General features: G+C 42.4%; 1 protein-coding gene and 2 non-coding genes across 4 annotated transcripts in view; 2 read left to right on the plus strand and 1 right to left on the minus strand.

Moving 5' to 3' along the window:
• The window catches only part of arhgef10 (Rho guanine nucleotide exchange factor (GEF) 10), a 54,812-nt gene that overhangs the window by 7,270 nt on the left and 33,899 nt on the right, over positions 1-13,643 (plus strand). Inside the window, exons 2-13 of one of the 2 annotated variants that reach the window (XM_085768402.1) lie at positions 536-645; positions 5,795-6,184; positions 7,529-7,876; positions 8,887-8,923; positions 9,184-9,272; positions 9,578-9,634; positions 10,219-10,406; positions 11,357-11,473; positions 12,137-12,248; positions 12,475-12,587; positions 12,695-12,772; positions 12,856-13,035. In XM_085768402.1, coding sequence (XP_085624528.1) covers positions 609-645; positions 5,795-6,184; positions 7,529-7,876; positions 8,887-8,923; positions 9,184-9,272; positions 9,578-9,634; positions 10,219-10,406; positions 11,357-11,473; positions 12,137-12,248; positions 12,475-12,587; positions 12,695-12,772; positions 12,856-13,035 — 1,746 coding nt within the window. In that variant the 5' untranslated portion in view covers positions 536-608. The remainder of the gene's footprint in view (positions 1-535; positions 646-5,794; positions 6,185-7,528; positions 7,877-8,886; positions 8,924-9,183; positions 9,273-9,577; positions 9,635-10,218; positions 10,407-11,356; positions 11,474-12,136; positions 12,249-12,474; positions 12,588-12,694; positions 12,773-12,855; positions 13,036-13,643) is intronic. The other variant, XM_085768403.1, reaches the window with a different exon arrangement.
• Positions 745-818, plus strand: trnai-aau (transfer RNA isoleucine (anticodon AAU)). Its single transcript has one exon. It is a non-coding gene; the product is annotated as a tRNA-Ile (tRNA).
• trnaf-gaa (transfer RNA phenylalanine (anticodon GAA)) lies at positions 2,880-2,952 on the minus strand. Its single transcript has one exon. It is a non-coding gene; the product is annotated as a tRNA-Phe (tRNA).

The following is a 13,643-nucleotide window of genomic DNA, read 5'->3' on the forward strand; positions in this document are numbered from 1 at the left end:
TCAAAACCTGAACATGAAACTGCTCTGAATAACTTCGTCTTAGCCAGAGAACCCCCTCTGCTGCCCCTGCTTTCATAATGGTTACTCCACAGGGTAAAGCCTATCCATTATAATGGTGGCCAAGCTCCTTTATACCCATGACATGACTCACGCCCACAATTTGCAAATGAGAATGGTGTGTACACTTAAACACGTGGTCATGTCAACAGGCTATAAAGAGCTTCTTTTGTTTTCATTCATTTGTCTGAATTAGCTGTGGTTCAGATTCTGCTGTTGACACAAAAGGTACCAGACTGTGCCCACAACACCGCCGCGCTCCTCCGCTGACAAAACTGCTGCTGTGATTAAGTAGCATGGAATAACAACAAGTGTGGTTGGGATTCTAGAGACTGGGTGGCTTCCATAGGCCGACCGAGAAATGCCTAACTCATGATGTATGGAAACACTCTTCAGAGCATAATTGATCTGGAAATATTGTGTGTAACTATCAACCCCGCCTATTTAGTCATTTATGACGTTTGTCTCTTTCCTGCAGGAATGTGTGTCAGCCTAGTCGGTCCCCTGCATGCAGCGGTGTGAAGAGCTTGTGCAGGCGAGGAGCAGCAAGCATGGACGTGGAAGACTTTCCTCCCCCACCTCCTGAAAGTAAAGTCAACAAAGATCTGTCACCCACACTTGCAATGTACTTTGCCTTTATCTTCACAGGGAAACTCGAGATAAGGGTGGGGAAGGGGGTAGCATGTGGGCCGGTTAGCTCAGTTGGTTAGAGCGTGGTGCTAATAACGCCAAGGTCGCGGGTTCGATCCCCGTACGGGCCACAGCTTTTAAATAGAGATCTCCAGAGCTGATTAAATAAGACTTTGCTAGTATGGTATTGATTGACTTGACTTGTCATGTAAATTCCACCAACTCACTACCACCATAACTAAATGTAATCATAAAGGCAACAAAACAGAAAAGCATGAAGAACTGTTCCTGGTCATAGTCACTTTTATTAATTATAATAATCTCTTCATAATCAGTTATTTGTTCAACAAAAATGCCATTATGAAGTTTTGATTTCTAAATTTTTTTAGTGGATTTTCTTTGTCACGTGATTTCAAGATGAATATTGATTCAATCTGAAGATGTGCTGTTTAACTTGAAATGGTGTTGCACATTTGCACCATTTTCTAAACATATCCATTACAGAAGAAAACATCTGACAGATTTATTGATAATTCCATTAATCAGTCATAGCAGTGCCTTTTGGAAACTTGACACAGTTTAAAGTTGAGTTTCACAACATCTACTGAGGTCATTCTGTTATTGTGAAACGTGTTTGGTGTTTTGTTTTAATGGAGACCTTTACAGTGTTAGCCCGGCAGTGTCATCCCCGAGCCACTGTAGGTCACATCACTTCCTGGACGGGCTGCTGAAACCGGACAGTACGAGTAAACAACACAGATTCCTCTCCTGCACTCCTCCGGAGTATGTGGGCAGACGAGCAAAGGGAGTAAGGAGGGTAAAATGTGCTGCGCTGCTGCGAACACCAGACAATGTGCCTCAGTATTAGGCTGAATACTGCTGCAGCAGCACACACACATCCACGCACAGCCTCCGGGGATAGACACGGGCCAGAGAAATGCTTCGTCTCCAGCTGGCCAGTCACTTGCTTTGTTGCCAGGGCGATGCTGGAGCCCATCGTAACCCAGTGACTCATTTGAGCAGACCATTATGAAGCAGCGTGGAGATAAGCCCACCGAACAGAATCCATATTGTAGTTATGAATTGACAATGGGAACCTCAGCTAGACCAAAGTTGTGTGTCAGTGTGCGCGACTGCGCGTCCATACACTTGTATGTACAGTATATTCATCCGTGAGCTTGTGGTTTCTCACAAGAATAGAAATACTTTTTTTATTCACAGTTCAGGGCTGGGGTATGGTTGTAGTTTAGAAGGACAAGATGCTCGTGTTGACGCGACGAGTGGTTATGCGTGTTTGTGTGTGCGCGCACATGTGTGTGGTTACACTGTAAGGTCGCCATCCAAAACCTGTCCCTGTAATTAAGCCGCTGGCATGCATACCCACACAGCCAACTGTCAATGGCCTCATGTACACAGAGTTGCAGATGTACTATTGAATGGCTAGTTGTGATTAACCATCTGGTCAGATCCAATCAAATCAAGTCCTGCTCTGTTCTGACACAGTCAAACGTTTCACATTGACACCACAGAGGGAATCTGAGGGCATATGCAGTATTGTCATATGGCATAAATCCCACTGTGCCTGGAGTACCACAGGCTGTGATCCAGCTAGCTGTGCTTTATCTCCGTGGCCCACGCCATTCATTATTGCACAGTTGGAAAAGGACTGATAGCATCTCCGTTCCTACATTTTTCTTGCTGGTTTCTTTCACCTTTAGTCATGGACACAGATGGACGTGGGGTCACGATGTTGACCTGGAACATTAGTCACAGGCCGTTTCCTCACGCACTGACTACAGGGTTGAGCAGCTACCTGTCAAAGCCCGAGGGGATTGCACTGGTGATTTAAAGCTGAGTACGCTGCTGTGTGGAACTTCAAAGTTACTGGGGTTTTGCTACAGGGAGTTAAGATTTACATGGTCACTATCAGTGGACCGCTCAGGCCTCGAGGCAGAGCACAGCATGTTGCAACGGTGACTATGGCTCATTTAACAGTAATTGTGTGTAAAGAATAAACTTATCAGCTAAACTATAAATGACCATAATACACACCCTGTTTTAACTGGGTTGGAAATTTAAGCGATAGTGAAATATGTCCAAAGGAAAAGGTGCAGTGTCGGTATGCGGGAAAATCTCCTACAGGGTTTTTAAACGAGTGTTTAATGAGGCAGTCAGAGGGCAAAGGGGAAAAATGCCGAAACCCGGGATCGAACCAGGGACCTTTAGATCTTCAGTCTAACGCTCTCCCAACTGAGCTATTTCGGCTGGTGGCACGGCAGAGGGATATCAGGTTGACTTATGGTGACTCTGTGCTCATCCAGCTTTGGAATTCTCTGTTTTGTTTGGGAACACAGTCAGGATATGAGAATAGGACTCAAGACTGTAGGCTAATACAGTCAAGCTGTGACGACCGATGAAAGTGCTCTAAGGAATCCATGGTATGCCTGTGAGCAAAACTGTGACAAAGATAGAGTATCATTCCCAGTGGTTAAAGGAACCTCCCTACATGTTGGCACCTTCAAGGAAAAACAGCAGCACTCTGGAGAAGCTCTGGTAATACAAGTCTCTCCCACTCAGGCTCTGTGGTTTTGGCTCAGTTTATGTATGTGAATCTTGCTTAAACGATGAGCCAGTGTTTTCCACAGCACTGAGTTAATTTTTCGGGGGGAAATATTTATTCCTTTTTTTCCTTGTCGCTGCACCACTGAATGAAAACTAATAAACAATCTTTACACATTCATCTGTTAGTGCCAGAACACAGTTGAGATCCCCTGACCCAGGGTCACCCTATTCACCAGATCAGAGAAAAAATGCATCAACTCAGTCTGCACTACGCACTGAAGGGAGTAACAGCTCTCTTTCCTGCTGGCCTAATTGCAGTGTGGAAACTGGAAAGACATTTGTTGTTCCCTTCCTGTCTTCTGCCAAGTGAGCGCTCTGATGTGAACGTGACGCCTTTGAACATTAACTATATCTTGTAGCTCTGCCCTACTTGTTTTTTACTCTAGAAGTTTTTTTGCTATAAATCAGAGCAGCTGATGCAGTGTTTGAATCCTTCATGTAAAAATTTTGTAAGAAAACATACTGCGTTTGTAGACCCCGCCTTTAATTACAAGTCTGCATGTGGCTCAGTCCTATAACTTTAACAGCCCAAGGACCTAAACTGCCACCCACGGCGTATCTGTAAAGGATCTCTGGGGTAGTCTTTGACAGAAATAATATAATAAGTGCACTCAATCCCACCTAAATTTTTTAAACTTTTGCCAAAGCCCAAAAACATAGTGGGTCTCATTCATGAAACGTGAGCAGCACGGATTTGTGTGTAAACCCTGAGCAGCGCAAATTTACGTGGATTTCCGCATTCATCAATCTTTTAGTAGTGCTGATTTTTTCGTAGCTACTCACAAAATCTACACCTGCTCTGGACTGTGTGTAGCGCTTGTGTAAATGTAAGAATGCAAATAAATACTGCTTGTCACTGTTGAAAATTACAATTTTAATCCGTATTACTCTCTCTCATGTTCAAAATACGTTGATGCCTTTGAAACACGTAATTTAAACATGACAAACAATTAGAAATATTTGGAGAGAGAGACGTTTTAGGGATCGGACACGCACAAACACGTCAAGGCTCCATCTAATGATGATAATAATCTGATATAAAACCGGAAAAAACTTTTTTGTGTTGCAACACGCTCGGTGGGCGCACACTTCACCCTGCGCAGCAGCGCAGTCGGCACCGGTTTGGATGGAGCTGTGACAGACGGCTGGTGCTTCTGTAACAATATAACCTGCCTATATAACTTCATGTGTTGATACAACCATGCTCCTCTACAGCTGAGGCTGTGAAGAGCCACCCCTTCCCGTCGCTGCAGTAGCTCTGGAGTTGTGTGTATTTTTTTTTTTTTTTCATGTTTCATATCGAACTATTCTGGCTTTACTTCTTAAACGGTTCTTTAATCAACCAAGGATAGGCCTACTTAATTCACTAAATCTGTTTCTTCCCTCCAGCCTTTGACCTGTCCCAGTCACACCACTACTAACAGAAGAGAATTAAATATTTTTTCTGGACTCCACTTCACCCAAAATGACTTAGATCCGTGATCTCTCTTTTTTTCTCTCTCTCCCTCTTTCCTCGTTTGCGTCATGGCCGCAGGTGAGCTGGATGCACCTACCTCCTAATATGGTGGTCAGGATCTCCTTATATGGCTATTCATGTATGGAGATCTATGCTAATTGCTGATCACCGGGGGCGTGTTGTTAGGTTACGTTGGGTTGGCATTCATGAAGTTACACACGTGTTTACGATCAAATCTGAGTTTCCCGCACCGTTCATGAATCCGGAGTAGAGTTTTAGTAATGTGAGCTTTTATGTGCAAATCTACACACAGATTTACTCACGTTTCATGTGGTACGATTACCCATTCCAAAGTTATTATTCTGAGCTAGTTTCCATATCCTCCTTTCTTTTTATAAAGACTTTATGTGACAATCAGGTTAGAGCTTCTTAGAAGTTGAGACATTAGTGCTTTGTGGACAGTTTCTTTGATTTTATATACTGTATATTAAGGCTTCAGATGTAATCTTCTCTCAAGGAAACTCTTATCACCATTTGATGCAAAGCCAATGCTGCATTTAGGTACTGCTGTAATCCTGCTCTTTAACAGATGTTTTTGAATTTTCTTTTTTATTAAACTTTCACATGTGAAATGGGACAGGTTTGTATGTTATGCTTATAGTAGTTTTCTCAAGGAAATTAAATGATACAGATTAATAGTAATAAAGATAATAAACAATAATTAAAAACAAACGGACAGAAAAAAAACAAACAAGATTTTTAAAAATATATTTCCAAACTAACTTTTATAATGTGCCTGTGTTTTGTGATTATTTTGGAAATTTCCTTGACTTGTTGTTTATGGGTAAAATAACTGTATGGCAATAATAAATAATACATGGAGCACTGCCAAATATCCAGATTTTTAAGTGATACACCATATTAATGCTGTTACAGTACCAGGCAGGTATACAGCAACACCCATGGTACGTATCATCATACTGCCAGACTCTTATCCAGCACTCAACTCCTCCTCTTGTCTCTGTCCAGTGTTGGCAGACAGCGTCCCTTTGGCGGATGACGATGACGGGGAAGCCTTCGACTTTGACGACAGCGGCGACGACGTCCCTGAAGCCGACCGCCCACCCCCCGAACTTCCAGCTCCTCCGCCCCCCAGCAGTGATGATCAGAGCCAGGGCACCCATCCGGACACCCACCTTCCCATCCCGGACCCCCCAGCGCCTATCCCCGTATCTGACACAGCTCCATCATCAGTAAACGCAACAGCTGCCACAAATGGAGCTTTGACAGCAGGTGGAGCAACAGAAGAAGGAAAGGCGACATCTGCAGCTGAGGGAGTCGATGATTTAGAGACAGATTTACCTCCACCTCCTCCCCCTCCTCTAAATGATGAGGCAGAGACAGATCCTGGAAGAACAGGTTTGCAGTCCAAAAGTGTTGACGTTTCATTGTTGGCTCGAGGGAAGTGGGGGTTTGAGCCCATTTTGCCTTTCCCTGGGGCAGAGACTCCCCCACACTGTAGCTGCATTTATTGGTCAACTTCAGATGATTGCTTGAATACCTGTGGTGTTTTCTGGCAGCGTTCAGAGCTTCTCCACATTCTTCTGTCATGTTTTGTGTACATTATCTGGCCCTGATCCAGCCCCTTCAGCTCAGGCTGGAGTGAGGCCGTGAAGTGGGGCAGTCTGTTTCTCTCAGGACACCTTGTATCTCTGGCAGCATGGTGTCGGAGGCTGTCTGGCTTTCATCACACAAAGTTGTGACAGCGGCAGCAGGCAGGGCTCAGGCTCAGCTTGTTTTCAACCATTCACTCACTCACTCATTCTTTATTACTGCAAAGAAACTAAGCACTCATTTTTCAACTTAGCGTTCATGATTCCAACCCATGTGCATATATCCTTGTATTTATTCTACCATGGGGACTTCCATTCAGTACATCTAAAACACAATTCAAGCTTCTGAAATTCATGACCATTACATGTATAATCCTAGTCTTTACCCAGATTTTAACCTCAACTAAAGCTTCTTAAAAAAGGAGGCTCATTGACAATGAGTTTGGAAAAGCATCATCATTGTAAAACTCACATCAGTTCTAAAATCAATTGGAGTATTTTTCTGTCACAAAACTGGGCAAAGCTAAGCGTTATCCCCTGTGCAGATCTGTTTGTTGCATATGATACAAGTTGTGGTGCAGCATACAAGCTCTGACCACTCAGCAAATGCAGCTCACTATAATCTTTGACAACGGGTAAAAGTTAGAGTTTCATTAATTTGACACTTGATTGATGAAATCACATTAATAGAACATTTAGACCACTGGTTGAAGATAAATGTGCATACTAGCAACTAAAAATAAACCTAATTCAAACAAGTCCAGGCAAATCAAAGAATTGCTTCCAGTTGTGTTGGCATACAGTTTGCACCTGGCAGAGAGACACACTCTATTTAAGTTCATAAAAAGGCAGGAATAAATACAGTATGCTCATAATAATGATACTAAAGTAGCAGGTTAAAACTTCTTCCCACTGTAATCAATTAGTTTTTGTGTCAATTTGTTGTTGTGACCCTAACCCTTTTTTAATTGGGGTCTTCAAAAAGTGACCAGATCTGTGTCTTTTGTTGTTTAAAATATAATCAAGTAAATTACTTAGTTTCACCCACATGGCATTGTTTCATTGTGATTAACTTTGTGTTTAACTGTATAAACACCTGTCTAACTGTAACTGTAACCCTAAATGAACTGTGTGTGATTTCTCTGACCAGGCAGTGAAGGCCAGTCTCCATCCACTGACAACCCTTACACTCCCCAGACCGTCCCCAGGACCTCCTCCCAGAACAAAGTGAACCCCTACTCTGTGATTGACATCACTCCTCTCCAGCTGCAGCAGATGGAGCAGCAGCACGGGCTCTCCTCTCCAGCCTCCTCGCCGACGGAGCCCAAGGAACGAGAGGCAGACGCCCGGGACAGCCACAGCAGCAGCTCTGTTGGAATCACTTCAGGATACTCGGTCCCAGTGCCCTGCGGCTATGCGACCCCTTCTGGTGTCCCACTCATCACACCGACTTACACCACACCTGTCATCATTCGACACCTCTCTGTGGATGAGGATGGTAAAGTAGAGTGGGCAGCAGGGGGAGAATACTTTTGGATTCATAAAATAGAGATGATAATAATGTATTTATAGCTAGGTCACTGTGGATATCTGGGTTACTGTGATGGTATTATCCATCTCTCGTTTCCCTCAGTTCCTGTCATTCCTTCACTTTCAACTCTCTAGTACTGACATGAAACGCCCTGAAAATACTTACTGTTCTGTGCACATCAAACGTCTGTCTACTGTGCTCTGTTTATGTCTACCCTGTGCTTTCAGCAACAATGTCCCTATACACAAACCTAGAGATACAAGGCAGTGAGAATATGTGAGCCACTTCACCGCTGCGTCCTTCTCTTGTTTTTCCTAAAGCCTTGCCACAAGGAAGTAGGGACTAAATTTAGCCCTCCCCAAAGATCTGTGTTGGCTGTAAGGATTTTCCGGTTTCCCTAAAATCTTGCAGTAGCTGCGTCCAAGCCTGTGGCCTGGCGCGCTGAGGAGTCTGATTACACTGCAATTATCTCACCACGGTCACAGTGTCAGAGTTCAGAACCATGTAGTTTTTGTGTGATAATGCACAAAATCATTTAAAACGGGTTCAGTGTTTTGGTTTTTATCCCAGTGTCCTTTTGTTCATGATATGCTGAGTCAACACTATGTTGCTATGTATGCCACTTGTCCCCTGAGGTGATTTACTAGAAAAACTGGTTTGTCTTGTTATCAAATCTTAAATTAGGTGCATGTGCCAAGTGCATTTGATGAAAACAAGTTAAGTTAAGTAACAATCAGTGTGACTAAATCATAGGTAGCACAGGAAACGTGTTATCACCAGTGACATCTGGTGGTGTCACTGAGCAGAAGAGTGCCTAAATGCTGGAATGGGGGGGATTTGTGGAGTTTCTTGAGATACAGTGTGCTGATCATGGTACATTTATTTTGCAAAAATATGCACTTTTTGTTTTTGCAGAGACCAAAAATATGTAGTGTTTGGTTTGCTGTGTGTAATGTTTTCTCTTTTTCCTCCGTCAGTTACTGTGGTTGGGACAAGTAACACGTCTGCTGACAGGTGGGTGACAGCCAGAGCATGTCTATAGTATCTGCAGTACATAAACATTTACTCACCTGCTCCCCACTCACAGAAACAGTTCTACCTTTTGATCCTTGTCAGAATATTACAAATAACTGTCAGTGGTAATGCATGTATGAATGTCACTTAATTAAAACATACAATTATATCCTTATTTCTTAGTTTCTTAGTTTCTGGTATTATACTGACAATGAAGATAGTCACAGTTAAGTTTTTGTTTTGTTCCCATGTTTTTCAAGTGTTTTCAGTGAAGAGTATCCACCTATCAGAGAAGAGGATGCTTTGGCTAAATGGGCATCAGATCCTGCCAACACTGCATGGATGGAAAGTAAGGAACGATATCCATTATTAATGTAGAACTTGTATGGATGCATTTATAATTCCCATGGAGAGAATACTGGCGTTGTCTCAGTTGTGCGGCTTTGCGTCCGCGCACACACTCTGCTATTATCTAGGTTTTCTTTTGACACAGTTGAATTCCAAGACACTTCCTTCCCTGTTCTTTTGAGGAAGCAGACCCTTGTGTGTGCCCGTCTTTTAGATCCCTTTTACATTACATCCTGTTTGCTGTGTGAACAGTCCAGCTCTGTGATCTAAGGAATCATGCATTAACTCATTTGCTTTATGGTTTAGATCCAGATGAGGTGATTTACGATGACGTGCCCAGAGAGAACTCTGACTCCAATACAGGTCTGTGAAATTTCTTTTACATTTTTTCATTTCACAAATTCAGTATTTCAGTCTCTGCCTGTTGCACTAAGCTTTTCTTTCACTTCCAGTTTCCTTGCTTTTCTTTTTTTTGTCAAAACTGGAATTATTAATTTAGGCTGTTGAATGAAAAAATGTTATTAAAAATTAACATTCCAGTGATGTTGAGTGTTCTGGTTCATAATTCACATCAATGGCCATTCAATTAATATTACCCTCTTTGAAGCTCATGATGTCAGTGGTTTCATTTTAGCTGTTAACAAACAGGAACAAGTTATGTTATAATGGAATTGTATGCAAATAACCATGTAAAATCAACACATTTCTACTCAAAACAAATTGAGCATTATCAGCTTTACAAACTGTATTTTATGTTCTTGGTCTCTTTTCTTTGTGGTATATTGTGACCATGTTTATCTGCATATACAGTCCATGATGTGAGTTTTAAGTTTATGCTGCTAATATTTGATAGACTAACCATACAAAGTATTCTCTTGGCTCTCTCTTTGAATATGAGGTCTAGTTTTTCTTTAACATATCTTCTCTGTCCTGTTTTTTTCTTGCAGATCCTGATGAAATGATCTATGATGACGTGGAGCTGGGCGAGGAGGGGGGCTGCAGCAGCTCCCTGGACAATGGCTGGAGCTCTAGCGAGTTTGAAAGCTATGACGAGACCAGTGACGGGGAGGGTCGCCCTGAGAATGGCCTGCCCCACGCCTTCATGAGAGGGAAGCCGCCCCAGAGGAAGACCCATGTGTGTAACCCTCCCATTTCTCTGCCTGGATAACAGCCAAAAACTAGATCCTGTGGCAATACACTGTACATCTGTGGGTGGGCGGACGACAGCAGTGAAAAAAAAACAGAGATTAATTTTATTTGTAACTGTGGAATGTAGTCAAGGGGATTATTTGTCTCCTCTGTCCTCCGCATATCCACTTTACTATTAGCTGTGACACCTAAGGTCATTTATTTGTTCATATGAAGATGTAATTTAAATTTTTAAGTTTACAAATCTCTTTTTGTGCTTGTTCTTAACTTGTGGATAAATTGTTTAATCAGTGACGTACAATCCATGTTTGTTTGATGTGGAATCAACAGTCTATTTGCTTCTGCAGATCTGAGAGAGATCGTTCTGGCTTATAGTCAGCTGGCTGCACTCTGTAATGTTTTGGTTTGTGGTTTTGTGAATTCCACTTCACTTTGTTTTCAGTTGTTACCACAGTCAGAAATTAATTAACTCCTTCAGGCAAGAAAGATCTTTTAAAATCTCATCAAATGCCAATTACAGTAGATACACGGAGAAAACTGTCCCCAGTAATTGGAAAGATAGTTTTATAGCCAGTTTGTACATTTTATGTGTTGAGTCGATTAATATTTATTTACACATGAATGCAACTATTGTTATATTTGTCAGAATGAAAGAGGAACAAAATCCAATAAAAACAACTGCAGTAATAAAAAAAAAGAAGAGCCAGTGTTGTGACTGGAGGCAGTGGTCAGAAAGTCATGTTTCAGTAGTGATCCAAAAAGATAAATCATCACATTATGGGCTGGCATTGCCCTCTGAAAATGTCAGTTCATTTTTAATGTGACATGAGATATTTAGAGGAGGATAGTCAGCAGCCTGGCATCAGACATATAAAAATTTAAGTCCTAGCTCATTCCAAAACCATAACCAGTAACGCTTGCTTTGCTTTTGTTTAGCTCTCTCAAGATCTGACTCGCTTGAAAGAACACTATGAGAAAAAGATGAAAGATCTAATGGCAAATACAGTGGGAACGGTAGAGCTGCAGCAGCTAAAACAGAAACACGAGCAGAAGGTAAACTGCCTGAGGCTCACCTCACCTGCCTGTGCTAGGCAAAGTAGTCCCAACCCTCTACTCTCAGTCTAGCTAACCACTCTGGGTATCTGACACTTAACCCGGTACCTTTATACTGCTCTGATGTGAATGACTTGTGGTGATGGTGGAACTGGTGATGGGTCTGCATATAATTCATTTGCCTCCCTGTCTGCTATATTGATCTCTCTCATTATATGTTTATGCACTGGAGGTTGTAAAGCTTAGGGTATTTACAGTAAACTGAGACACCAGCAATTGATTTTTATTTTAAGTCATTAATTTTAAGGTGTTTTAAAAAGTAGACACAGAGAATATTTGTGGTTTTCACAACATCTCTCTCATCATGTGAATTAGTCATTGCATAAGTATGTAAACATATCACTTTTAGCTGCTGTCCCAGTTACTGTCATTCTCTGACCAGCTCTGCTCTCCTGTATTACATGATCTGTCGTTATCCTCATCCCTGCTCTAACACTGCCTCTGTCCTGCTTAGATCAGCTCTGTAGCTATAGATGGGTTTAGACAAAGTAAACCTAACTTCAGTAAACTAAACTTCCCCTCGGACTGAAACTCTTGACTGTGAAAAAAAGACCTTGTGTTGTCTTTGTAATATAGATAATAATGTACTTTGTCTCCTCCAAGATGCAAAAGCTAGTGAAGGCAGCTAAGGAGGGGACCAAAGATGGGCTTGAGAAAACAAAAGCGGCAGTGAAAAAGGGACGCTCGTTCATCAAAACAAAGTCATTCTGTCAAGGTATGTCAGCGTAAAAAGATTTCTTTATAAACAGCAACCAATCCTTTAGTAAAACTGTATGCACCCTCTCTTGGTGCCTCTGTTTAGTGCTAATGTATTTTTCTGGAGGCTAATATGGTTTATTCAGGATCAGGACAGTGTTTTTCTGTCCTTTTAGCATGTTCGCTTAATTGCAGACATTTTAAAGTTTTAGTTTATTTTTCTCTTTCTCTTCCTAATCTTTTAGAGAGGAAGTCGGCCTGTTTTGATGAAGAGGAGACTGAACTCTTCATTGAGGTGGACTGTTTCAATGTTGAGCCAGTGCTAAGTCCGGCACCAGAGGGTCTTTCACAGCAACAGGTAACTGACATGCACTTTAACCTTTATTCCAGTTCATGTGAGTCTTTGCTGTGTGACTTTGATGCCAAAGAAAACTGCCCTGAATGCCAAATATCTCTCCTCTGCAGCTGGTGAGAAGATGTATATTGGGATCCATATTGGAGAGTGAGAAGAACTACCTTGATGCACTGAAGGGGATACTCGAGGTACGGAAGAACCACTGCAACCGAATGCCAGCTCCACTTCTGAAGGGTTTTGTTATTACAGTTCACTTTATCTGCTCCATCAGCAATACGAGAAGCCCCTGTCCCAGATTGAGCCGAGGCTGCTGAGCGACAGGAAACTGAAGATGACCTTCTATCGCGTGCGTGAGATCCTGCAGTGCCACTTCCTGTTCCAGATCGCCCTGGCGAGCCGTGTGGCTGAATGGGACAGCCTGGAGATGATCGGGGACGTCTTTGTGGCATCCGTAAGTTGGGGGTTGTAATTTTAAAGCCTTTTTTTTTTCTTTTTTAAACTGCACAAATATATCACCAATGAATATCACCCATGAACTGTGGTACCCCTGAGTTCCCTGAGCCTTGCTGTTTTTAAATCAGTTTGACATTCATGGCTTTTATGATGATTTCATGCAGCACAGCCACGGCTGGACTCCTCCCCGTCTGACCCTCTTACTTCATGTCAAGACAGTCGCTCTCATGCAGACAATAGAGAGCTGCACTCTTTTCTCTTAAAGTACTGAGTGCACTCCACCCTCATCCTTGTCTTTGGCAGCCGAGCCGGGCCACTCATTGGCGAGGATCCTCAAAACAAACAAAGACCTCATGTCCCACAGTCCTGTGTCTCATTTCACTTCCTTGTTTTTGTATAAAAACTGACCCCTGGCATGACAAGAGAGGAGCAGTGAGACCCATCTGAGACCCATTTGAAGTCTGTTCACTGCCCTCTTTCACCTCACAGTTGTCATCCCATCATAAAACAGCACTCACACAGTAAGAGCTTATGTTGGGAGTGGAATATTCCCCATGACGTTGTGCTCATACACACACACAAAAAAAAAAAGAAGTAATAGTGACG

The sequence above is a fragment of the Trachurus japonicus genome, chromosome 22, assembly GCF_045865225.1.
Source record: "Trachurus japonicus isolate A0001 chromosome 22, Traja_1.0".
Classification (NCBI taxonomy): Eukaryota; Metazoa; Chordata; class Actinopteri; order Carangiformes; family Carangidae; genus Trachurus; species Trachurus japonicus.